Source organism: Aquarana catesbeiana, linkage group LG03 (assembly GCF_042186555.1).
Source record: "Aquarana catesbeiana isolate 2022-GZ linkage group LG03, ASM4218655v1, whole genome shotgun sequence".
In the NCBI taxonomy this organism is placed as follows: domain Eukaryota; kingdom Metazoa; phylum Chordata; class Amphibia; order Anura; family Ranidae; genus Aquarana; species Aquarana catesbeiana.
Window position 1 is genome coordinate 734,680,402 of NC_133326.1, and position 26,180 is coordinate 734,706,581.

Below are 26,180 nucleotides of genomic sequence, written 5' to 3' on the forward strand. Positions count from 1 at the left end.
TGGAATTTGGGGGAACCCCACGCATTTAGAAAAAAAAAAATTTGGTTCAGGGTTCCCCATAATATTCATACCAGAGGGCCTGGTAATGCACTGTGGGGGAATCCCAGGCCATTTTTTTCAATGACCTTTATGTGTATTGCAGAGACCTGACAATTCATTATAGCCGGCACTAGTGCTAGTACTAGTTTTAAATGACTTTTTTCCTTTAGAAATGTAATTTCGCTCTCGGACTGTTGTAAACACGGGAAAGATGCGCCACTTTACAGGCATACTATAGACACCCCCCAGGTATATTTCACTTTTATTGTTTCACTTTAAGCATTATTAAAATCACTGCTCCCGAAAAACCTGCCATTTTTAAAACATTTTTTTTGCATTGATTCATGTCCCCTGGGGCAGGACCCGGGTCCCCAAACACTTTTTAAGACAATAACTTGCATATTAGCCTTTAAAATGAGCACTTTTGATTTTTAACGTTCGAGTCCCATAGACTTTAACAGTGTTTGCGTGTTCGAACAAATTTTTTGCCTGTTCGCATGTTCTGGATGCGAACCGAATTGGGGCGTGTTTGGCCCATCCCTAGATGTCATGTTTCAGAAATCCTCCAATCAGGATGAATGTTTATGGTTGCTGAATGTCCTCTCTGCAGAGTTGGCTCCTGGTGTCCTGGAAAAGAGAAAACAAACCCCCGGGGATCTTATCATATATTCTCTGGAGGATCTGAAAGGAAGTGACTTCAAGAGATTTAGGAACAAATTGTCTGATTTCTCCTGTGGAGATAAACGTCCCATCCCCCGAGGAAGACTAGAAAATGCAGACTGGATCACCACCAAGGACATCCTGATAGACGCATATGGAGAAGAAGGGGCTCTGGATGTCACCATTCATGTCTTTACACTGATCGATCTGGTGGGACCCACAAATGACCTCCAGGAGAGGAGAGCACAAACTGGTGAGTTGCCATCTATAATGACCATTTCATACCAATTCCTGATCAATATCTGTGTGAGGAAGAACTAGGAATGTCATGCAGGATAAGCCAGTGACCAATAAGGAGCTTCCAACTGGATTAACCCCTTTCCACTGACAGTACGCATTTATGGGGCCTCAAAGAAGGTGGTCTTTATCCTGGGGGCCACATATCTGGGTACCTCTCTTTGTGCTGAGAGCGCGCTGTGCAGAGACTAGGATTCCACCTAGAGCCCCGGGTATCGTACTATCTGGGACTCATTATATAATACACTGTATACATACAGGATACATTGTATAATACATTGTATACATACAGAATATATTATATAATACATTTGTATACATACAGAATCCATTATATAATACATAGTATACATACAGGATATATTATATAATACATTGTATACATACAGGATACATTATATAATACATTGTATACATACAGGATCCATTATATAATACATTGTATACATAGAGGATCTATTATATAATACATTGTATACATACAGGATACATTTTATAATACATTGTATACATACAGGATACATTATATAACACATTGTATACATACAGGATATATTATATAATACATTGTATACATACAAGATCCATTATATAATACATTGTATACATACAGTATCTATTATATAATACATTGTATACATACATGATATATTATATAATACATTGTATACATACAGGATATATTATATAATACATTGTATACATACAAGATCCATTATATAATACATTGTATACATACAAGATCCATTATATAATACATTGTATACATACAGGATACATTATATAATACATTGTATACATACAGGATATATTATATAATACATTGTATACATACAGAATCCATTATATAATACATTGTATACATACAGGATATATTATATAATACATTGTATACATACAGAATCCATTATATAATACATTGTATACATACAGGATATATTATATAATACATTGTATACATACAGAATCCATTATATAATACATTGTATACATACAGGATATATTATATAATACATTGTATACATACAGGATCTATTATATAATACATTGTATACATACAGGATATATTATATAACACATTGTATATGTAGCGCTGGTAGAATTGCAATCTACTGCATGTTAGGTAAATTTAGTAATCTATGCGTTAGGAAGGTTAAAGCGGTTGTATACCCGCAATTTATTTTTTTTAACCCTGTAAAGCAAAAGGCATAATGAGCTAGTATGCACCGCATACTAGCTCATTATGAAATACTTACCTTAGAACGAGGCGTCGGTATCTTACCTGGTCCACGCCGAGGGAGCTGTCATGTTGCCTCGGCCTGTTTTCCGGGTATCGCGGTTCCAGAGCTGTGAGTGGCTGGAGCCGCGATGTCATCACTCCCGCGCATGCGCGCGGGAGATTTCTTACTCGGCAAGGTCCGGCAGCTGCCGGGCTTCAGCCGAGAATCCCCTGTGCGCATGCGCCGCTGCAGTCAGCGGCGCATAGCAAGGGGAATATCTCCTAAACCGTAAAGGTTTAGGAGATATTTTTTTTACCTACAGGTAAGCCTTATTATAGGCTTACCTGTAGGTAAAAGTCAAAATAAAGACTATACAACCGCTTTAAAGTTTGCCTCTGTTCCAGCTTGGCTGACATTGTGTATGTTTCCGTGCTGACCAGTGGGTGTCGCTGTTGCCACTGGTCAGGGTTGGAAAGGCAACGTGTTGAAGCGTATGGATGCTCCTCTGTCCCGGAGACAAGCTCGGTGGAGGTGGTCCTCCGAGTTGCATTCTGGGCGGGGGGATTTATGGGATAGACGCCATAGTTTGGGGTTCGTTTTACAGCCACCTGCTGGCCCTCCTGGCCGACAGGTATGCGTTAAGGAGCTACCTTGTGGTCCTCCGATCGGGAGGCCCACGATACAGCGGCGCAGGGGTGGGTCCAGAGGCTTGTCTGGGGCCTACCACCGCGGCCGAGGAATGATCCTGAGCTGTTGGTCCTGTGTGACGAAGCTGGACAACTGAGGAGATCCCAGGGGAGGACCCGTCTTGGAGAGATCACGCAGCGTGCTGGTCTATAGAGGGGCCTGGTGACTCGGTTGGAGGACATATCCAAAAGTAACTATACAGCATAATGTTGCCGGGTTGGCTTAAAGGTTTAAGCATTGTGACTGACATTCACTACAGAAAATCTGATACATCCTGTGGCAGAGGATCGTGCGGGTTTGACCCTAAAAAGGTTTGTAGCAGAGACTTTGATTTGTTCTGCGTACTGACTGCTAGACCAGTGAGAGAGGCCTATCCAGACGAGCAGGGAGTGTGTCCCATAAGGGGAGCGCATTCCATATAGTATCTGAATTCTACTAGGACATTTGTCACGAAAACCCTACAAGAGGATATTTGAGTTTCTTCTGCAAGTTTCCTTTGCGCCTCTTTCCTGCTATTTCCTAAAGTAGTTTGTGTTAATAAAGCATTGAAAACGTACTCCAGTGTGGGTGCGTGTGTCGTCCAGAGGTAAACTCAACGGAACCCTAGACCCGGTGCCGGTGAAACAGAGGGAAGCAGAGTGAAGGTAACAGACCCGCTTAAACCAGCAGCTCCACTGTGAGTTATTGCTACATATACATACAGGATATATTATATAATTCATTGTATACATACAGAATCCAGTGTTCCCAACCCCCCAAAGTGAAATTTACTGGCAGAATGCCAAGGCTACAAACAGCACCATTTTTTTTTTACTGACAAAAAAACATGAAATATGCTGACAGATCCACATTCTTTACTGGCACTTCAAAAAAGTACCTAAAATTACAGTTTTTAGTGCTAAACAGTGCAAATATCAATATTTGAACTATAAATACATAGCTAGTGCTATTAGCAATGTGTTTAAGTTAAACAAAAGTCAAAAAACACATTGCTCAATTTACATGAAGGTCAGGATACTATTACCCAGCCAGCACAGAGTTTTCCCTTACATCAGAGTCTGCAGGATGGTGACCAGAGACCACCTTACCAGAGACCATTATCCGCAGAGTGAATACACTAAGGTAAGGGGGGATTACTAATATAGGGGGGAACCTTTATATCAGTGCCCCCTTACATTATTGTATTCACATCCCTCCTTACATCAGTGACCCCCCTCAGACTGGCCTGGCGGCGCTGTCACTGACCTGCTCTCAGGTGCACCATGCAGGGCTCAGTCAGACGGCTCCAGCTTGGTGGCTTTGGTTTTATTCTATAGTCTCCTCTCCACAGTCCACACATGTCTGTCTCTTCCCGTAACCCCCATCCCGGCAGCACTCCCACTCTTGAATCCTTTTTAGGATCCCCCTCAGATACTGCAGACATGATAAAAGACAAGAGATGGTCAGAGGCTGCGGACATGATACCGGAGGTGGACACAGGCTGCAGATATGATACAGAAGGTGGACAGAGGCTGCAGACACACTACAGGAGGTGGACAGAGGCTGCGGACACTACTGGAGGTGGACAGAGGCTGCAGGCCCACTACAGGAGGTGGACAGAGGCTGCGGACATACTACAGAAGGTGGACAGAGGCTGCAGACATACTACAGGAGATGGACAGAGGCTGTGGACACACTACAGGAGGTGGACAGAGGCTGTGGACACACTACAGGAGGTGGACAAAGGCTGGGTACATGATACAAGAGGTGGACATAGGCTGCAGACATATTACAGGAGGTGGACAGAGGCTGCAGAAATACTACAGGAGGTGGACAGAGGCTGCGGACATACTAGAGGAGGTGGACAGAGGCTGCGGACACACTACAGGAGGTGGACAGAGGCTGCAGACACACTACAGGAGGTGGACAGAGGCTGCGGACACTACAGGAGGTGGACAGAGGCTGCAGGCCCACTACAGGAGGTGGACAGAGGCTGTGGACACACTACAGGAGGTGGACAAAGGCTGGGTACATGATACAAGAGGTGGACAGAGGCTGCAGACATATTACAGGAGGTGGACAGAGGCTGCAGAAATACTACAGGAGGTGGACAGAGGCTGCGGACATACTAGAGGAGGTGGACAGAGGCTGCGGACACACTACAGGAGGTGGACAGAAGGCTGGGTACATGATACAGGAGGTGGACAGAGGCTGCAGACATATTACAGGAGGTGGACAGAGGCTGCGGAAATACTAGAGGAGGTGGACAGAGGCTGCGGACATACTGGAGGAGGTGGACAGAGGCTGCAGACATACTACAGGAGGTGGACAGAGGCTGCAGACATACTACAGGAGGTAGACAGATGCTGCAGACACGCTACTGGATGTGGACAGAGGCTACGAACATGATAGTGTCCTTCTTACCCCCTCACAGTAGCCTCCTTCTCTGTCCACCATCATACTTCTCCATATCATCAGTGTGTCTCCTGTACCCCTTTCACCTCTCCACAGGTCAGGGCAGCACAGTGCTGCCCTGACCTGTGGAGAGGTGAAAGGGGCACAGGAGGAGGACACAGTACACTGATGATGTGGAGAAGTAATATGATGGTGGACAGAGCACATCAATCTCTGTCCCCTGCATGGCACTTCAGCCTCCCGTCTCCCAGTAATAATCTCCTCTCACTCTGTCCCCTTTTTGCTTTGATATCCCCCCACAGTTTCACTCACCTCCTCCTCACCCCTGCTCGGCTCCTCCGCCTATGACAAGTGTAATGATTATGTTACTGCGCATGCGCCGCCCGGCCCAGCGCATACAAGCTTTCTCGAGCTCGGACGGCTTCAGAGTGGCGCATGCGCAGTTGCATGGTTGGCTCGCAGCCATCTTTTTTAAGGGCACCGGTGCCCATAACAGAATTTAATGGGCAGCCCAAAAAAGGAGTTCAATTTAAGTGCTGCATGTAAATTTACGGGCGGTTGGCAACACTGACAGGATCCATTATATAATGCATTGTATACATACACAATACAATATATAATACATTGTATAAATACAGGATCCATTATATAATACATTGTATTTATACAGGATATATTATATAATACATTTTATACATACATGATCCATTATATAATACATTGTATACATGCAGGATATATTATATAATACATTGTATACATACATGATCCATTATATAATACATTGTATACATACAGGATAAATTATATAATACATTGTATACATACAGGATATATTATATAATACATTGTATACATACAGGATCTATTATATAATACATTGTATACATACAGGATCTATTATATAATGCATTGTATACATGCAGGATCCATTATATAATACATTGTATACATACAGGGTATATTATATAATACATTGTATACATACAGGATCTATTATATAATACATTGTATACATACAGGATACATGATATAATACATTGTGTTCTTTCTAATAAAGAATAAAATATTTATATGAAGATTTGATCTAGTTCAGTACCAGGTTTCGTTTTATGGTCAAAAGTCAGAGGTCATGTTAGAGGTCAGGGGTCATGTATTTTGGGTAGGTTTTTTAAAAAAAAATATTTCTAAATGTGGTGTAGTGGTTAGCATATTTGTTTGACAGCAAAAGGGTTGCTGGTTCCTGGTTTCTTCACACACTACAAAGACATGCTGGGAGGCTAATTGTCTCCTGTCTAAATTGTCCCCAATATGTGTATTAATGTGAGTTTGGGACCTTAGATTGGAAGCTCCTTGAGGGCAGAGCTGATGTGAATGTACAATGTATATGTAAAGTGCTGCATAAATTGATGGTGCTATATAAGTACCTGAAATAATAATAATAAATAAGTATCATTGTCAGTAGGATAAAAAAAAGCAAAATTTTTTTTATGTAACTTTTCTTACTATTTTGTGCCAGTGTTACCAAATGTAGCCCATTTTTTTCTGAAATAATAATAATAATAATCCATCTGGATACAGAAATTAGTTGTGATGATATGTACAGATTTACTAACACGGGTCAAAGTTGCAAAATTGTGTTCAGGCATTACAATTTTTTTACCCTCAGTCACTAACAAGTTAATGATAATAAAAAAATGGTGCGCTAATTCAAGAAACTATGCAGCAAAAATAGACAAACACGAATAAAAAAAATAATAATATGCGATAATATATGATAATATGTGAAACAGTGATAAAGTGCACTAATTCAAGAAGCTAAACAGCAAAAATAAACAAATATGCATGGATGACTATCCCTAATTTAAAAAAACTAAAAAGACAGTATTAAGTGATAATATGAGATAATGTGTGAAACAGTGATAAAGTGCTTGGATCAAAGGCAGATATTCATCTGATTTTACATAAAAATAATAATAAAATAAGTCTAAATAATAAAGGGCATGTGCATCAAAAAATGATGAGATGTGAAGATGAAGTTCTCAAAAAGCAGTTCTTGAAAGTTGCTCCCACCATCCAGGCATCCACCCGGGGGTGTGCCCTAGCACTTCAACTTAACCACTTCAGCCCCTGAAGATTTGCCCCCTTCATGACCAGGCCTTTTTTTGCAATACGGCACTGCGTCGCTTTAACTGACAATTGCGCGGTCATGTGATGTTTTACCCAAACAAAATTGACATCCTTTTTTCCCACAAACAGAGCTTTATTTTGGTGGTATTTGATCACATCTGCGGTTTTTATTTTTTGCGCTATAAACAAAAAAAGCCGACAATTTTGAAAAAAAACCCCATAATTTTTGTTATAATAAATCCCAAAAAAATAAAAAAAGTTTCATCAGTTTAGGCCAATGTGTATTATTCTACATATTATTGGTAAAAAAAAACCACAATAAGCGTCACTTGATTGTTTTGCACAAAAGTTATAGTTTCTACAAAATAGGGAATAGATTTATGGCATTTTTATTATGGCAGTGATCAGCGATTTTTAGTGGGACTGCGACATTGCGCGGACAGATCGGACACTTTTGACACATTTTTGGACCACTGACATCTATACAGTGATCAGTACAATAAAAATGCACGGACTACTGTATAAATGACACTGGCAGGGAAGGGGTTAACACTAGGGGTGATCAAGGGGTTAAATGTTTTCCCTAGGGAGGTGTTTCTAACTGTGGGGGGAGGGGACTGACTGGGAGTACAGAGAGATCACTGTTTCTAATCACTAGGAACAACAGATCTCTCTCTCCTCCCCTAAAAGAATGGGGTCCTGTGTGTTGACATTGACAGATCCCATTCTGACTCTTTCCTGTGATCGCAGGTGGCCAGCGGACATCCCGGCCACCAGCCACAAGCATTGGGTCTGCCGCTGTGCCGCTATGGCTCTTTATCACTTCCATACCACGCAAATTCCAGCACTCCTCTCCTACATGTAATTATTATCATTTTTTTACTAGAAAATTACTCAGAAGACCCAAACATTATATATATTTTTTAGCAGACACCCTGGGGAATAAAATGGCAGCTGTTGCAACTTTTTCTGTCACACAGTATTTGCACAGTAATGTTTCAAATGTGATTTTTTTGGAAAAAAAAAATTCATTAATAAAAAAAACAGTAAAGTTAGCTCAGTTTTTTATATAATGTGACAGATGATGTTACGCTGAGTAAATTGATACCTCACGTGTCACGCTTTAAAATTGCACAAACTCATGGTATGGTGCCAAACTTCAGTATTTAAATTTATTTCATTTGAATTTTTTATATTTTTATACTTTCCCCTTATAAAAATGTTTTTGATCACTTTTATTCTAAGTTACATAGTAGTTGAGGTTGAAAAAAGACACAAGTCCATTAAGTCCAACCTATGTGTGTGATTATGTGCCAGTATTACATTGTATATCCCTGTATGTTGCGGTCATTAAGGTGATTATCTAATAGTTTCCCCCCCGCTGAGACCACCGCCTATGGAAGGGAATTCCACATCCTTGCTGCTCTTAGAGTAAAGAACCCTCTATGTAGTTTAAGGTTAAACCTCTTTTCTTCTAATTTTAATGAGTGGCCACGAGTCTTGTTAAACTCTCTTCTGCGAAAAAGTTTTCTCACTATTGTGGGGTCACCAGTCCGGTATTTATATATTGTGGGGTCACCAGTACGGTATTTGTATATTGAAATCATATCGCCTCTCAAGCGTCTCTTCTCCAGGGAGAATAAGTTCAGTGCTCACAACCTTTCCTCATAACTAATATCCTCCAGACCCTTTATTAGCTTTGTTGCCCTTCTTTGTACTCGCTCCATTTTCAGTACATCCTTCCTGAAAACTGGTGCCCAGAACTGGATGGCATACTCCAGGTGCGGCCGGACCAGAGTCTTGTAGAGCCGGAGAATTATCGTTTCATCTCTGGAGTTGATCTCCTTTTTAACAATATTCTGTTTGCTTTGTTAGCAGCAGCTTGGCATTGCATGTCATTGCTGAGCCTATCATCTACTAGGACCCCCAGGTCCTTTTCCATCCTAGATTCCCCCAGAGGTTCTCCCCCCAGTCTATAGATTGCATTTAGATCTTTTCCACCCAAATGCATTATTTTACATTTTTCTACATTGAACCTCATTTGCCATGTAGTTGCCCACCCCATTCATTTGTTCAGATCTTCTTGCAAGGTTTCTACATCCTGCGGAGAAGTTATTGCTCTGCTTAGCTTAGTATCGTCTGCAAATACAGAGATTGATCTGTTTACCCCATCCTCCAGGTCGTTTATGAACAAATTAAATAGGATTGGTCCCAGCACAGAACCCTGGGGAACCCCACTACCCACCCCTGACCATTCCGAGTACTCCCCATTTATCACCACCCTCTGAACTTGCCCTTGTAGCCAGTTTTCAATCCATGTACTCACCCTATGGTCCGTGCCAACGGACCTTATTTTGTATAGTAATGCCGCATACACGTGGTCTGAATTTCTGACAACAAATGTGTGATGGGAGCTTGTTGTCATAAATTCCAACCGTGTGTAGGCTCCATCGGACATTTTTTGTCGTAATTTCCGAAACACAAAATTTGAGAACTAGATCTCAAATTTTCCGACATTAAAATTAAAATCCGTTCTCGTAAATTCCGAGCGTGTGTAGACAATTCTGATGCACAAAATTCCACGCATGCTCGGAATCAAGCAGAAGAGCCACACTGGCTATTGAACTTGATTTTTCTCGGCCCTTCGTACATGTTGTACGTCACCGCGTTCTTGATGTTCAGAATTTCTGACAATATTTGTGTGACCGTGTGTATGCAAGAAAAGTTTGAGCCAACATCTGTCGGAAAAAAACATGGATTTTGTTGTCGGAATGTGCGATCGTGTGTACGTGGCATAGACGTTCATGGGGAACTGTGTCAAATGCTTTTGCAAAATCCAGATACACCACGGGCCTTCCTTTATCTAGATGGCAACTCACCTCCTCATAGAAGGTTAATAGATTGGTTTGGTAAGAATGGTTCTTCATGAATCCATGCTGATTACTGCTAATGATACAGTTTTCATTACGAAAATCTTGTATATAGTCTCTTATCATCCCCTTCAAGAGCTTGCATACTACTGATGTTAGGTTAACTGGTCTATAATCCCCAGGGATGTATTTTGGTCCTTTTTAAATATTGTTTGCTACATTGGCTTTTCTCCAATCAGCTGGTATCATTCCAGTCAGTAGACTGTCAATAAAAATTAGGAACAATGGTCTGGCAATTACTTGACTGAGTTCCCTAAGTACCCTCAGGTGCAAGCCATCTGGTCCCGGTGATTTATTAATGTTAACTTTCCCAAGTCTAATTCTAATTCTGTCCTCTGTTAACCATGGAGGTGCTTCCTGTGATGTGTCATAAGGATAAACACTGCAGTTTTGGTTACTGAAGCCCCCGACTCCCTTGTGAAGACTGAGGAGAAAAATAAATTCAGTACTTTTACCATCTCCCCATCCTTTGTAACCAGAATTACTTCCTCATTCTTTATGGGGCCAATATGGTCTGTCTTCCCTTTTTTACTGTTTTTATACTTAAAGCAGAGTTCCACCCAAAAGTGGAACTTCAGCTTTAAGCACTCCTCGCCCCCTTACATGCCACATTTGGCATGTCATTTTTTTTTGGGGGGGTGTGCCTAGTTTTGAGTGGGTCTTCCTGTCCCACTTCCTGCTTTTGACTACCAGCCACCTAGGTGACTCCTCCTCTCACCCTAGGCAACTCCTCCCTCTCGGCAATCTTCTGGGACATGTCACATGTCCCAGAAGATTGCCTGTCCACTCGGAGAGCGCAGTGCAACTCACACATGCGCAGTGCACGCCTGCTTGTGAAGCCACATGCTGTCATGGCTGGGTGCCCACCAGTGGCGGAACTACTGCCATAGCAACCCACGCGGTTGCTATGGGGCCCGCGGTTGCTATGGGGCCTCGGCCCGCTGCCGAGTGGGGCCCTCCAGCCGGGCCCTTGGCATCGGCAAGCTCCTGTGCAGGGACAGAATAACCGGTGCCATCCCCGTCCCAGCGGCGTGACGTCACTCGGCTGGAGCCGCGATGGGAGGAGAGGCGAGAACAACTGCAGCCTGCAAGCACAGGCAACGCCGCCGAGGAGGACCCTCATACACTGGTCCGTGACCCACTATTGCAGAGAGCCAGAGAGTCAACGAAGCGATCACTCACATTTCCAGGTAGGGAAGCAGCACAACTAAATTAAGCTGATGCAGCCACCCAGTGATGCCATGCAGTCTGAAGAATACGAACTGTCTTTAGACTGTGACTTTGATTTTTGTAATATGCAGCATGGCGGGGGGAGGGGGGTAAATGTCCTGCACTGTAACTGACTGCTGTATTAATGTCCTGCAGGCTGCACTGGTCACAGTCACTAATAAATGAATTTACTGGTCACTGAGGAATGAATTTACTGGTCACTGAGGAATTAATTTACTGGTCACTGAGGAATGAATTTACTGGTCGCAGTCACTGATGAATGAATTTACTGGTCACAGTCACTGATGAATGAATTTACTGGTCACGGTCATAATGAATGAATTTACTGGTCACGGTCATAGATCAATGAATTTTTTGGTCACAGTCACTGATGAATGAATTTACTGGTCACGGTCACTGAGGAATGAATTTACTGGTCACGGTCATAGATGAATGAATTTACTGGTCACGGTCATAGATGAATGAATTTACTGGTCACAGTCATAGATGAATGAATTTACTGGTCACGGTCATAGATCAATTAATTTACTGGTCACGGTCATAGATCAATGAATTTACTGGTCACAGTCACTGATGAATGAATTTACTGGTCACTGATGAATGAATTTACTGGTCACGGTCACTGAGGAATGAATTTACTGGTCACTGATGAATGAATTTACTGGTCACGGTCACTGAGGAATTAATTTACTGGTCACGGTCTTAGATGAATGAATCTACTGGTTGCAGTCACTGATGAATGAATTTACTGGTCACGATTATAGATGAATGAATTTACTGGTCACGGTCATAGATCAATGAATTTACTGGTCACAGTCACTGATGAATGAATTTACTGGTCACGGTCACTGATGAATGAATTTACTGGTCACTGAGGAATGAATTTACTAGTCACGGTCACTGAGGAATGAATTTACTGGTCACGTCATAGATGAATGAATTTACTGGTCACGGTCATAGATCAATGAATTTACTGGTCACGGTCATAGATCAATGAATTTACTGGTCACAGTCACTGATGAATGAATTTACTGGTCACTGATGAATGAATTTACTGGTCACGGTCACTGAGGAATAAATTTACTGGTCACTGATGAATGAATTTACTGGTCACGGTCACTGAGGAATTAATTTACTGGTCATGGTCATAGATGAATGAATCTATTGGTCGCAGTCACTGATGAATGAATTTACTGGTCACGATCATAGAAGAATTAATTTACTGGTCACGGTCATAGATCAATGAATTTACTGGTCACAGTCACTGATGAATGAATTTACTGGTCACTGATGAATGAATTTACTGGTCACGGTCACTGATGAATGAATTTACTGGTCACTGATGAATAAATTTACTGGTCACGGTCACTGATGAATGAATTTACTGGTCACTGATGAATGAATTTACTGGTCACGGTCACTGATGAATGAATTTACTGGTCACTGATGAATGAATTCACTGGTCACGGTCACTGATGAATGAATTTACTGGTCACTGATGAATGAATTTACTGGTTACGGTCACTGATGAATGAATTTACTGGTCACTGATGAATGAATTTACTGGTCACTGATGAATGATTTTACTGGTCACGGTCACTGATGAATGAATTTACTGGTCACAGACACTGATGAATTAGAAGTACTGTGCCACATGAGTGTGATAATCTGTTGTTCAATGGAATTCGTTTTTTTTTTTTTTTGGGGGGGGGGGCTGTTTGCAGGGGGGGCCCCATACAACATTTTGCTATGGGGCCCTGTGATTTCTAGTTACGCCCCTGGTGCCCACAGTTTCAAAGGAGGCGCCGCGGAGAAGAAGGGGAGATGAGTGAGGCTCCGTGCGGCCACATCGCTGGACTGTGAGACAGGTAAGTGTCTGTTTATTAAAAGTCAGCAGCTACACTTTTTGTAGCTGCTGACTTTTAATAAACAAAAAAAAGCCTGGAACTCCGCTTTAAAGAATTTCTTGGGATTTTTTTTGCTCTCCTCCGCTATGTGTTTATAAAGTCTGAATGCTGATGATGTTCCCTCAGCCTTGCATTTTTTGATGCCTTCTTTGCTTTTATATGCATTTTTACATTGGAGTTAAGTCATTCAGGAATTTTGTTCACTCTTTTAAATGTATTACCCAATGGGATGTATTGGCTAGTGCCCTTATTTAATATGATCTTAAAGCAAACCCATCTCTCCTCCGTGTTCTTTGTTCCTAAGATTTTATCCCAATTTATATCTTCTAGCAAGGTTCGTAGTTTACCGGAGTTGGCTCTTTTAAAATTCAGTCTCCTTTGCATTCCCCTATTTGTGTGATTTATACTGAAACTAATTGACCTGTGATTGCTGTTTCCTAAATTGCCCCATATTTCCACATCCGTGATCAGGTCTGTATTGTTGGTGATCAGTAGATCTAGTAATGCTTTTGTCAGAGAACTCACAGTTTCCGTCTCCATGCAGCAGTTACTAACGGCCATGCGCGGTGTAACCGACAGAGGCGAGCGAGTTCCGGATCGAATGTGCACACCCACGCACCCGTACGAATGTGTGCACGCACCCGCACAACCATATGAGCGGGTGTACGTTCTCACACACGCACGTTCACGTCCACCAATCCCGGCGTTCAGCGCCATATATAAACACAGTCTTTGCCTTACACTAGTGCTTGATCGTCTTCAGCTAGTTCCTAAGTTCTTGATTCCTGTGTGACCTGTTACCTTGCTCCTGACTACCCGGCTTCCTTGACTACTCTTCTGGATTTCCCTTGTCTGTCACCCACCTCTGCTGATTATGCCGACCCTGGCTTGGACTCTCTACTACGGCTCTGCCTCCTGACTTTGTACCTCGCTGCCTGCCCATTGCCGACCTCTGCCTGACCTTGACCACAAACTTGCCTCCTGTTTTGGATACCTCGCTGCCAGCCAGTTGCCAACCTTTGCCTGTCCTGACATTTGCGGTTGTTCTTGATTCCACACCTACCTGCCTGGCTTCTACTAAACAGTTCTGGTGATCAGTCTTCCCATCTTCTCCTGGAGGATCCTGAATCTCCTAGTTCCAGTGCCGCAGGCACCTGCACCCTTCCGTGCCCCAGCACTCCCTGTCCTCACTACCAGGGGAGTCAGGACCGGAACCGTGCAAGAGGCCTCCTTCAACATTTCAGACTCCGCTGTAAGGTGCGTGACTGTATGATCCAGCCAAGATGGAGTCTGAAAGGGGGACCTCACCTCTAGACGCTCTGTGCCAACAGATTTCAGCCCTTACCCAGGCAGTCCAGGGTCTACAAGATGGCTACCGGCAACTCGAGCAAAGAGTGGAGTCATTGTCTCCAAATCCCTCAACTCACCAGGCGGCTACAGCATCTCGGCCTCCCGGCCTAGCGGCCTCAGCATCAGCACCTGCAATAATGGTGCCACCCCCAGAGCCTCGAGTCCCCACACCAGAGAAGTTTTCGGGAGATCGCAGCAAGTTCCGTGCATTTAAAAATGCCTGCCAGCTATACTTCTTGCTACAGCCCCGTATCTTCTCTTTGGAGAGCACCAAGGTGGGGTTCATCATCTCACTACTCCAGGGGGGACCCCAAACCTGGGCTCACCGCTTACTGGAGCAGGCCAGTCCACTATTAGACACTATGGACTCTTTTCTAAATGAAATGGCCAAATTGTATGACGACCCTCAACGTGCTACCACCGCAGAGGCCAGTCTTCATGCCCTCCAGCAAGGACGTAGGCCAGTGGAAGATTACATAACAGACTTTAGGCGATGGATATCCGATACGCAGTGGAACGACGACGCCCTCCGCTATCAGTTCCGCATCGGACTCTCTGAGGCACTGAAAGATGAGTTGGCCCGTGTTGGACTTCCAGACTCTTTGGAGGACCTGATCCAATTGTCCATCCAGATAGACCGTCGTCTAAGAGAACGGAGATCTGAAAGAACCAGTCAGATGCGGCCCATGTGAACGTTGCCCAAAGTTACTAGCAACCCTCCTATGTCCGCCTCCTATGTACCTGCCTCCACCTCCGAAGCCCCAGAGCCAATGCAGATAGGACTGCTCCGTTCACCACTGCCACCCAAAGAAAAACAGCGTCGACACCAGAACAACCTCTGCCTATATTGTGGGGAAGCTGGCCACTACGCAAATATGTGCCTGAATAAGACCCGTAAGTTTAATTCTCTGCCTCATGAACCTAGTGCACTACCTGTAATAAGATCTGCTCACATTGCTGTTCCTGTTTCCTTGCAGGTTCCAGAAGGAACACTCCGGGTCCGGGCCATAATTGACTCTGGCGCTTGCAGCTGCTTCATAGATCGTGCCTTTGCCCTGCAACATAACATCCCGTTAACACCCAAGCAACAACAACTCTCCATATGGCTAACAGATGGGTCAAATATTAAATCCGGGCCTATTACTCACGAAACCCAACCACTGCCCGCCAGCATACTACCCAACCATCAGGAACTACTGTGCCTGGATGTCATCTCATCCCCATTATTTCCAATTATTCTGGGAATGCTGTGGCTGCAAGCCCATAATCCTCAAATCAATTGGATTATGGGTGAAGTAGTGTTCCAGTCTATCTATTGTCTCCAGAACTGCCTTAAGGTCCTCCACCATGTAACCCCAGTCATCGGCTGTCTAAAATCTACATCAGAATCCCAAGAACTGGTTCCATCTGTGTACCATAGTTTCCTGGATGTGTTTGACAAAGAGAAAGCAGACACTCTTCCTCCCCACTGGGTTTATGATTGCCCAATTGAACTTTTACCAGGGGCAGAAATTCCGTTTGGAAGAATCTTTCCTCTGCCGGAACCCGAACTCTTGGTTCTTAAGGAGTACATTGACGAAAACCTCAAAAAAGGTTTCATCCGACATTCCTCTTCTCCAGCCGGTGCTGGAATATTCTTCGTCGAGAAGAAAGCTCTTTCCCTCCGCCCATGTGTGGACTATAGAGACTTAAATAAAATAACGATTAAGAATCGCTATCCTCTCCCATTGATCCCAGAACTGTTTCAGAGACTTCGCTTGGCCCGAATATTCACAAAGTTGGATTTGCGAGGTGCCTATAATTTGATTAGAATCCGTGAGGGGGATGAGTGGAAGACAGCTTTCTGGACACGCTTCGGCCACTTTGAGTACCTAGTTATGCCATTTGGACTCTGTAATGCACCAGCTACCTTCCAACATTTTGTGAACAACATTTTTAGAGACTTTCTGGACTCATTCATAATTGTCTACTTGGATGATATTCTGATATTCTCAAACTCCCTAGAAACACATCATGACCATGTGAGACAAGTTCTTCAGAGATTGAGACAAAACTGACTTTTCGCCAAAGCCGAGAAATGTGAGTTTGAACGCCAGACCATTCACTTTCTTGGCTTGGTAATAACAACTGGGGGTGTGGCAATGAATCCTCAGAAGATCTCAGCCATCAAGTCCTGGCCACCCCCAACCGATAAAAAAGGAGTGCAACGTTTTATTGGATTCTCTAACTTTTACAGAAAATGTATTAAAAACTTCTCCAGTATTATAGCACCCTCACACACCTCACAAGGGAGCAAAGCCGTTTTCAATGGACCACAGCAGCGCAAGCTGCATTTGACAAATTAAAAAACTATTTACCTCCGCTGAAACACCCTGATCCTGCCTTGCCTTATACCCTGGAAGTGGATGCATCAGAGAGCGCTGTGGGGGCCATCCTGTCCCTGCGCCAAGGGCCCTAATCCTTAATGCACCCTGTGGCTTTCTTTTCCAAGAAATTAGGTGCATCAGAGAGAAATTATGGCGTTGGGGACTGAGAGCTCTTGGCGATAAAAGCAGCCTTGCAGGAATGGCGGTATCTCCTGGAGGGAGCAGCACATCCCAGCTAGATCTTCACAGATCATAAAAACCTCGGGTATCTCAGGACTGCCAAGCGTCTCAGACCCAGACAGGCAAGATGGGCTCTCTTCTTTTCCCATTTCAATTTGCACCTTACCCGGCCGGCCAGGGTTTCAATTTTCACCTTACCCGGCCGGCCAGGGTCTAAAAACATCAAACCCGATGCGTTATCCCGCATGTTCACGGAGGCTGAGGTTTCTTCACCACCAGATACGATCCTGCAAGCTGGAAATTTCTTACTAACCCAATCCAGTGTTATATCACAGATCCGTCAGGCATCTTTAGGGACAACGATACCCCCAGGAACTAACCTCCAGGAAAAAGATGGGCTCTTCTGGCAAGGAAATTAGATTTTTGTTCCCCAAGATCTACGTACCATCATTCTACAGGTCTGTTATCCCTTAGCGGGCCATTTTGGGGGTCACAAGACCATGGACTCAATTCAAAGGCATTTTTGGTGGCCCAACCTTGCAAAGGACTGTAGGAATTATGTTTCGGATCGTGGAGTACAATTCACATCTAAATTTTGGAAATCATTGTGTGAGGCACTAAGCATCAAACTGAGCTTTTCTTCAGCATATCACTCCCAGACCAACGGGCAGACTGAACGCACTAACCAAATGTTGGAACAGTACCTATGTTGCTTCTCTTCTTTTTCTCAGGAAGATTGGGCCTCATTGCTGCCCTTGGCGGAATTCGCATTTAACAATTCTACGCACTCTACCACAAACCAGTCACCATTCTTCTCCAACTACGGGTTTCACCCCTCCTTTCTGCCAGTACTTGTACCAGACTCTCCTGTACCCGCTGTCCAGGACAGACTCAATTTCTTTGCTGCAAACAATCATTTGCTTAAAGAAACTATCTCTAAGGCGCAGGAAGATAATAAAAAATTATTCGACAAGAAAAGAAGGGGAGAATTGGATTTAAAAGTTGGCGATCGTGTGTGGCTGGCTACTAAAAACCTGAAATTGGCATGCCGTTCTAAGAAACTGGGACCCAGATACTTAGGGCCCTTCCCAGTCAAGAAGAAAATCAATTCAATCGCCTATGAACTGGAACTCCCAAATTCATTCAGGATCCACCCTGTTTTCCATGTTTCACTCCTCAAGGTCGATGTACCAAATTCCTTTCCGAATCGGGAGGCAGGACCCCCTGAGGCTATAGTTGTGGATGGGGAAGAGGAATTCGAGATTGAAGCCATTTTAGACTATAGCAAACGACAAGGGCAAAATCAATATTTGATCAAATGGAGAGGCTTTGGCCCGGAAGAGAATTCTTGGGAACCCGAAACCAATCTTCATGCCCAGAGACTCATACGGGTCTTTAATCGCTCCCGCTCAGAGGGTTTGGTTTCAAGAGGCATCCAGAGGATGCCCTTAAGGAGGGGGCAATGTCAGAGAACTCACAGTTTCCGTCTCCATGCAGCAGTGACTAACGGCCATGTGCGGTGTCCCCGACAGAGGCGAGCGAGTTCCGGATCGAACGTGCACACCCACGCACCCATACAAACGTGTGCGCACACCCGCACAACCATACGAGTGGGTGTATGTTCTCACGCACACACGTTCACGTCCACCAATCCCGGCATTCAGCGCCATATATAAACACAGTCTTTGCCTTACACTAGTGCTGGATCGTCTTCAGCTAGTTCCTAAGTTCTTGATTCATGTGTGACCTGTTACCTTGCTCCTGACTACCTGGCTTCCTTGACTGCTCTTCTGGATTTCCCTTGTCTGTCAACCACCTCTGCTGATTATACCGACCCTGGCTTGGACTCTCTACTACGGCTCTGCCTCCTGACTTTGTACCTCGCTGCCTGCCCGTTGCCGACCTCTGCCTGATCTTGACCACAAACCTGCCTCCTATTTTGGATACCTCGCTGCCAGCCAGTTGCCAACCTTTGCCTGTTCTGACGTTGCAGTTGTTCTTGAATCCACACCTACCTGGCCGGCTTCTACTAAATAGTTCTAGTGATCAGTCTTCCCATCTTCTCCTGGAGGATCCTGAATCTCCTAGATCCAGTTCTCCAGCCGCAGGTACCTGCACCCTTCTGTGCCCCGGAGCTCCCTGTCCTCACTACCAGGGGAGTCAGGACCGGAACCGTGCAAGAGGTCTCTCTCAGCATTTCAGACTCCGCTGTAATGTATGTGACAGCTTTATTTCTAGTTGGTGCATCTACCATCTAACCCATGAAATTGTGCTGCAAGACATTTAGGAACTGGCAAGCCTTAGACGAATGCGTGGTTCCCTCTGCCCAGTCTATGTCTGGATAATTAAAATCCCCCATTATGATAACACTTCCCATCCTTGCTGATAATCCAAATTGTGATAGGAGATCTGTCTCCCCCTCCTCCCTCAGGTTAGGGGGCCTATAGCATACTCCCAGTATTATTTTCCCCTTAGCTTCATCGCTTTGGAGCTCCTCCCATAAGGATTCTACCTCCTCCCTAGCTCCCTCAGTGATGTCATTTCTCACATTCACTTGTACATTATGATGTACCTTGATATATAGGCATACCCCTCCCCCTTTTTTACCCTCTCTATCCCTGCGATAAAGGGTGTACCCTTGAATGGTTGCCAGCCAATCATGAGAGCTGTTGAACCAGGTCTCACAAATTCCCACAAAATCCAAATCCTCCTCGTACAACAGTATCTCTAGTTCACCCATCTTGTCCACCAGGCTCCTGGCATTGGTGAACATGCCACATAGTTTGGACCAGTTGCATATTATCCTCTTATTGGGTGTTCAGAGATTGCAACTAGGACTTGTTACTATACTTACCTTGGGTTTATGTGCTTTGGTCAACCTACCACTAATGCCCCACTACTACCCTCTGGAATATGTTCCACGCTGACTATCTCTACTTCTGGACCCTCCTCCCATCGCCCCCGGAGGCGTCTATATATCAGCAACCGCCGGAACGCCCACCAACGTCACACCGTGAAACAGAGGGTGGAGACCCGGTGCCGTCAGTCGGAACTCGCCTTTCCGGCTAAACGGCACCCCAGTGTCTCTCCCATTGGCCCATGAGTAGGTAACCAACAAGCCATACCCGTGAAGGCGTCAGAGACGCCGCACGCATGGCGTGGAGTGCGTGGCGCTGACGCGCAGTGACAGCGTATCCTCCCACCCAGGGCTCAAAGAGGCGGGGGTGGGCGGAGGCCCGCAAGGCGCGTCATGGCTCCCGGAAGAGAGACAGGGCCAGAGGACACTGCAATAATTCCAGTCACCTGGGGATAGATAATAATAGAAATAGTGTCCATAAAGTTGATAAAGAGCTGACAGCTGATGCAAAACAGAGCACATATTGAGCTAAACAAGGCCAAAAATCGAACTACGACTGCACAATCTGAATATCAATAATAAAAAATCAACTAAAATAATTAATGCAGCCTTATCTGTCCATCTGCAGCCTTTTCAGTGTCAGTGCAGCCTTGCCCCAGTGCAGTCTTGTCAGTGCAGCCTTGTCAGTGCAGCCTTGTCAGTGCAGCTTTGCCCCAGTGCAGCTTTGCCCCAGTGCAGCCTTGCCCCAGTGCAGATTTGTTAGTGCAGGTTTGCCCGTGCAGCTTTGCCCCAGTCCAGCCATGGGTAGATTCAAATATGGCGCCGAGACTGCAGGACTTCGTCAGAGCCGAGATACACATACCCGAGTGTTCTCGGCTTTTTTCAACCTGACAGCGGCGCCGAAAAAAGCTGAGATCACTCGGGTATGTGTACCTCGGCTCCGAAGTATCCCTGCAGTCTCGGCGCCATATTTAAATCTACCCACGGCTGTTGCAATTGCCGCGATCGCTCCGATGACACAAAATCGGCGGGGATCGGCCTATAACATGCACCCACGATTTCCCCCTGATTTTCAGGGGAAAAAAGTGCGTGTTATATGCCGATAAATACGGTATATATGTGTAATAATTAATGTATACAAAAATACATTTTATGATGTCTCTTTTACAAATATATGAATTCTGTACATAATGTACATACTAATTTATTAGTCGCCAGGGGGGCTTAACAAAGTAATTGAGATACATACTCTGTTATAATACATGTACGTAGATACCAGCTTCTTCAATACTATTTCATTTTTTACAGTAGAACTGTACGGTCATCATCTTCAAATCTTGATATTGTTGGGTCCCTAGTCTGTGGTTGGGGGTGGTGGGATTGTAAGTAACCATCTCACACATACATACATTGGTGTGTATTTGCATTGGTGTGGTCATACAGTATACGATAATACATATCTCTCACAAGCATACATTGGTATGTATCTGTATATGTGTGGTCATGCAGTATACAAAAATACATTTTATGATGTCTCTATTACAATAAAAATTTTCAATATATATATATATATATATATATATATATATATATATATATATATATATATACATTGACATATTCTATTCACAACAAAGAGGCGTTGCGATGGGCGCGAAATTCGCGCCCAGCATCGCAAATTTGTTTATGGCGGAATGGGAGGACAAGACCATTTTTAGAGAACAACGTCCAGAGCTTGTCTTCTACAAATGCTTCATTGACGATCTCTTCTTTATTTGGGACGGCACATCCGATTCATTATAAGTTGTTATGCAGACATTGAACAATAACAACAATAACATAAAACTTACCTCGGATTGGCACAGAGATGAAATACATTTCCTGGATGTCAATGTATATCGGTTGAACGATAAGTTAGAAATGAAGGTTTACTTCAAAAAAACGGTCAGAAACAGTTATCTACCCATCTCAAGCGGACACCACCCATTATGGCTCAGAAATATCCCGAAAGGTCAGATAATGAGGGTAAGAAGAAATTGTTCTGAAGATGCCCAGTTTCTTGCTCAATCCAAAATCCTCACGGAGAGATTCGAGGCCAGGGGCTATGATCCAGAGATGTTGAATAGAGTTGTTGAAGAAGTTGCAGGAATATCTAGAACCGCATGTTTACAGGAAGCAAACCCGGCTGGATCTGAGGTACCATTGGCCGAAGAATATTGCAATAGAGAATGGGGCTTTATCTCTCAATTCCATGCTCAATATAAGGAAGTAGAAGAGATTTTTAAAAAACATTGGCACATTCTCTTGATGGACAAGAAACTCTCCACTGCACTACCTACCACACCCCAGTTTATCTTTAGGAAAACCACAAGTTTTGGCAACAAAATAGTAAAAAAAGTGATTGATCCTCCTAAGTGCCCCCCAGACATTCTGGGATCGAAATGGCTTTTTTGCGTGCAGAAAGTGTAAGGCATGTAGAGAGGTGTTTAGACCGCTCGGGGGCATTGATAACTTAATTTCCCCTGTTAATAATCGGAATTTTGATATTAAACAGTTCATCACGTGTAACAGCACCTTCGTGGTATATGCATTGAAGTGTCCTTGCGGATTGATCTATATTGGCCATACAAAAAGACTATTACGCGTGAGAATCGCTGAGCATATACATAATATCAAAATAGGATATAAGGACCACAATGTCTCACTACATTTTAAGTTGAAACATAATAGGGATCCCACAGGATTAGAATTTTGGGGGGTGGAGCATCTTCAATCCCATTGGAGAAGTATAAATCGCATCCGCGAATTATCTAAACGTGAAACTCGATGGATTTATTCTGTGGATGTGATCTCCCCCAAGGGCCTCAACATCGAGCTAGATATCAATTGTTTCATCAGTGACACTTAGATACATTCCAGTTTTATTACCGTATTTATCGGCGTATAACACGCACTTTTTTCCCCTTAAAATCAGGGGAAAGTCGTGGGTGCGTGTTATACGCCGATCCCCGCTATTGCTATGTGAATGTCAGCGATCGCCGCCGACATTTACATAGCGAGTAGTTTCAAATATGGCGCCGCAGACTTCGGAGGGACTCGGCGGTGCTGAACGAGCGCCGCCGAAATCACAGAGCCGAGATACACATAGTCGGGTGTATTCGGCTCTTTCCGGCGCCGCTCACTGTCACGCCCAGTCCCGCCATTGGACCTGTGTTATGTCCATCATAGGGCGGGACTGGGCGGGACTGTGAGCGGCGCCGGAAAGAGCTGAGAACCCTCAGCTATGTGTATCTCGGCGGCGTTCATTCACTTCCGCCGGCGCCGAGTCTCTCCGAACTCCGCGGCGCCATATTTAAAACTACTACCATGTGTATGGCGGCGGCGGCGGCAGGAGGCATGGACACTGGGGACAAGGCTGCAGGGACAAGGCTGCACTGGGGACAAGGCTGCATTGACAAGGCTGCACTGGGGACAAGGCTGCACTGACAAGGCTGCACTGGGGACAAGGCTGCATTGACAAGGCTGCACTGGGGCAAAGCTGCACTGACAAGGCTGCACTGGGGCAAAGCTGCACTGACAAGGCTGCACTGACACTGAAAAGGCTGCAATGACACTAACAAGGCTGCAGATGAACACTGATAAGGCTGCATTGATGGGCATTTTAATGTAAGTTTCTTTTCCTTAAACTTCCCTCCTAAAAGTTTTTTTCCTTAAAATTCCCTCCTAAACTTGGGGTGCGTGTTATACGCCGGCGCGTGTTATACGCCGATAAATACGGTATATAGTATATTTTTTAATTGCATGATTATTTCCATTTTTAACTGCATGATTATTTCCATTTTTAATTTCTATTTTAATCCATTATATTTGTATGTGTTGAATTTATTTGGGTATCAACCATTGATTTTCAATCTCTTGCTATTCGGATGTATGATGTCATTCAGACGTGTCTTAAATATTTGAATACTATTAATCATGATATTTATCATACATTAACATTTTGCATATAATTTCATATGTTTTAATATGTAGTTTTAGTACCTAGTGATGGTGGGTACCATTTACTATAAATGTATCTTATTGAGAAATAAGTTTAATTTATCCATAGAATGAATTGTTAATCATGCGGGCTATGTTATAGGTTTGATCTTTTGCCTTTTAGTCGCTGTGAATTAACGTTGCTTTGCCCTTGCATTTGTGTGGGTATAAATTGCTCGTAACGCATATGAATTATATTTTTGAGCATTTACGTATTTAGTTTATATGTCATTTTTCTTTTATGTCAACTTCCATCTCAGTCCAGTAAGGTGCTTGTCTAGCGCCAATCAAGTTTAAACTATAGGAGCATATACGTGGGAGATACTTTTTCACTCACTGCTGACAGTAACTTGCATATGGGCGTGAGTCTATGGCCCCATTTACGTTTTGGCTCCTCTGATTGGTTGCTATGCCTGTCACTAATATAAATATCGGCCCTTTAATCTGGTAGTTCACGCCCTCAGACGAAGTCCGGAAGTGAATGAATGAATGAATAAACGATTTGTAGAGCGCTGCAAATGCGAACTGAATCGCCTCAAGTGACGAAACGCGTCAGTGATGTGAACTACCGGAAGTGATGGTTGCGCTCCACAGACCAGCTCCTAATACCTGCCCGATTAGAATACGCAACAGGCACAGTGCACTTTCTTATTTGCTCTTTTTACAATACTCTTTGGTACGCTTATTACTTATGGGAGGATATCTGGATGTTTTACATAAAGTGTTTTAGCAATATCACACTATGTGGACATTCCATTTCTTCCACATATTTTATTGGAGCTACCGAGGGTAATGCCGACATTTGGTGGTCGTTTGAGAATCGGTGCAGACCTATTATTACCATTCAAAGCTGATGTTTGCTGAATTTATATATATATATATATATATATATATATATATATATATATATATATATATATATATATATATATATATTTTTTTTTTTTAATATATTCCTCCCCTTTATATATATATATATATATATATATATATATATATATATATATATATATATATATGATTAATTCTTTTAATTGATTTTTATAAATAGTAGCTGACTACTTCCTGGTTTTCCTGAATTTTACAGCTATTCAGCACAACATCACACCAGAACTTTTCCCAGCTACGGATCATGCGAGGAGCCTGTGGGATGCAGTAGATCTGCCAGGACTACATACTTTTGATGAGCATGACTCCCACTTATATCTTCTAAGTGTTTTTAATCTTGTGCAGTAAATGTTACTGTTTTAATACTACACTTAGAGAGGCGCCCCCCTTGTTTCTTTTATATGTTTTGCAGAGTTGCTGGACACTCTCTGAGGATGGCTGCCTTTTTATAAATCACCCCTTACCGTGGTTCAGCTTTGTTTTTACCTACAGACTGACTAATCAAATGTACATTATTACAAACTAAGGGCATTGCCTCCTGGAGCGTCAGATACCCAATTTATCTTCACCTCCCAGTAATCTGTCCACCAGATCCGTGATGTGCCGAACCCGAGCGCCAGGTAGACAGCATACAGTTCGGCGCTTCAGGTCTTTGTCACAGATTGGTCTTTCAGTCCTTCTAAGAATTGAGTCCCCTACCACCAAAATCTGTTTATGCTTTCCCTTCGCCTCCCCTCATTTTTACTGGAGGAGTTCTTGTCCCGGCAGCTAGGAGAGTCCCTCAGCTCCAGCAGTGCTGGTCCCTGACTGGTTTCACCAATGTCACTCAATGGAGCGTACTTATTGGGATGCTCCAGCCCAGGACCGGCCAGGATTGGCCTCCCTGGCACTTCCCCCTCTGTCCTTCCTGATTGTCACCCATCTAATCTTTCCAAGTACCGGCACCTCTTTGTCTCCACCCGCCTCCAGTTGCTTCCCCAGATTCACAACCTGGGCTTCCAGGGAAA

At 43.7% G+C, this 26,180-nt stretch overlaps 1 protein-coding gene across 1 annotated transcript in view; it reads left to right on the forward strand.

The window, feature by feature from the left end:
• LOC141133848 (NACHT, LRR and PYD domains-containing protein 3-like) overlaps positions 1-26,180 on the forward strand; it is a 272,614-nt gene that overhangs the window by 36,416 nt on the left and 210,018 nt on the right. The window contains exon 3 of the mRNA XM_073623428.1: positions 650-952. Coding sequence (XP_073479529.1) covers positions 650-952 — 303 coding nt within the window. The remainder of the gene's footprint in view (positions 1-649; positions 953-26,180) is intronic.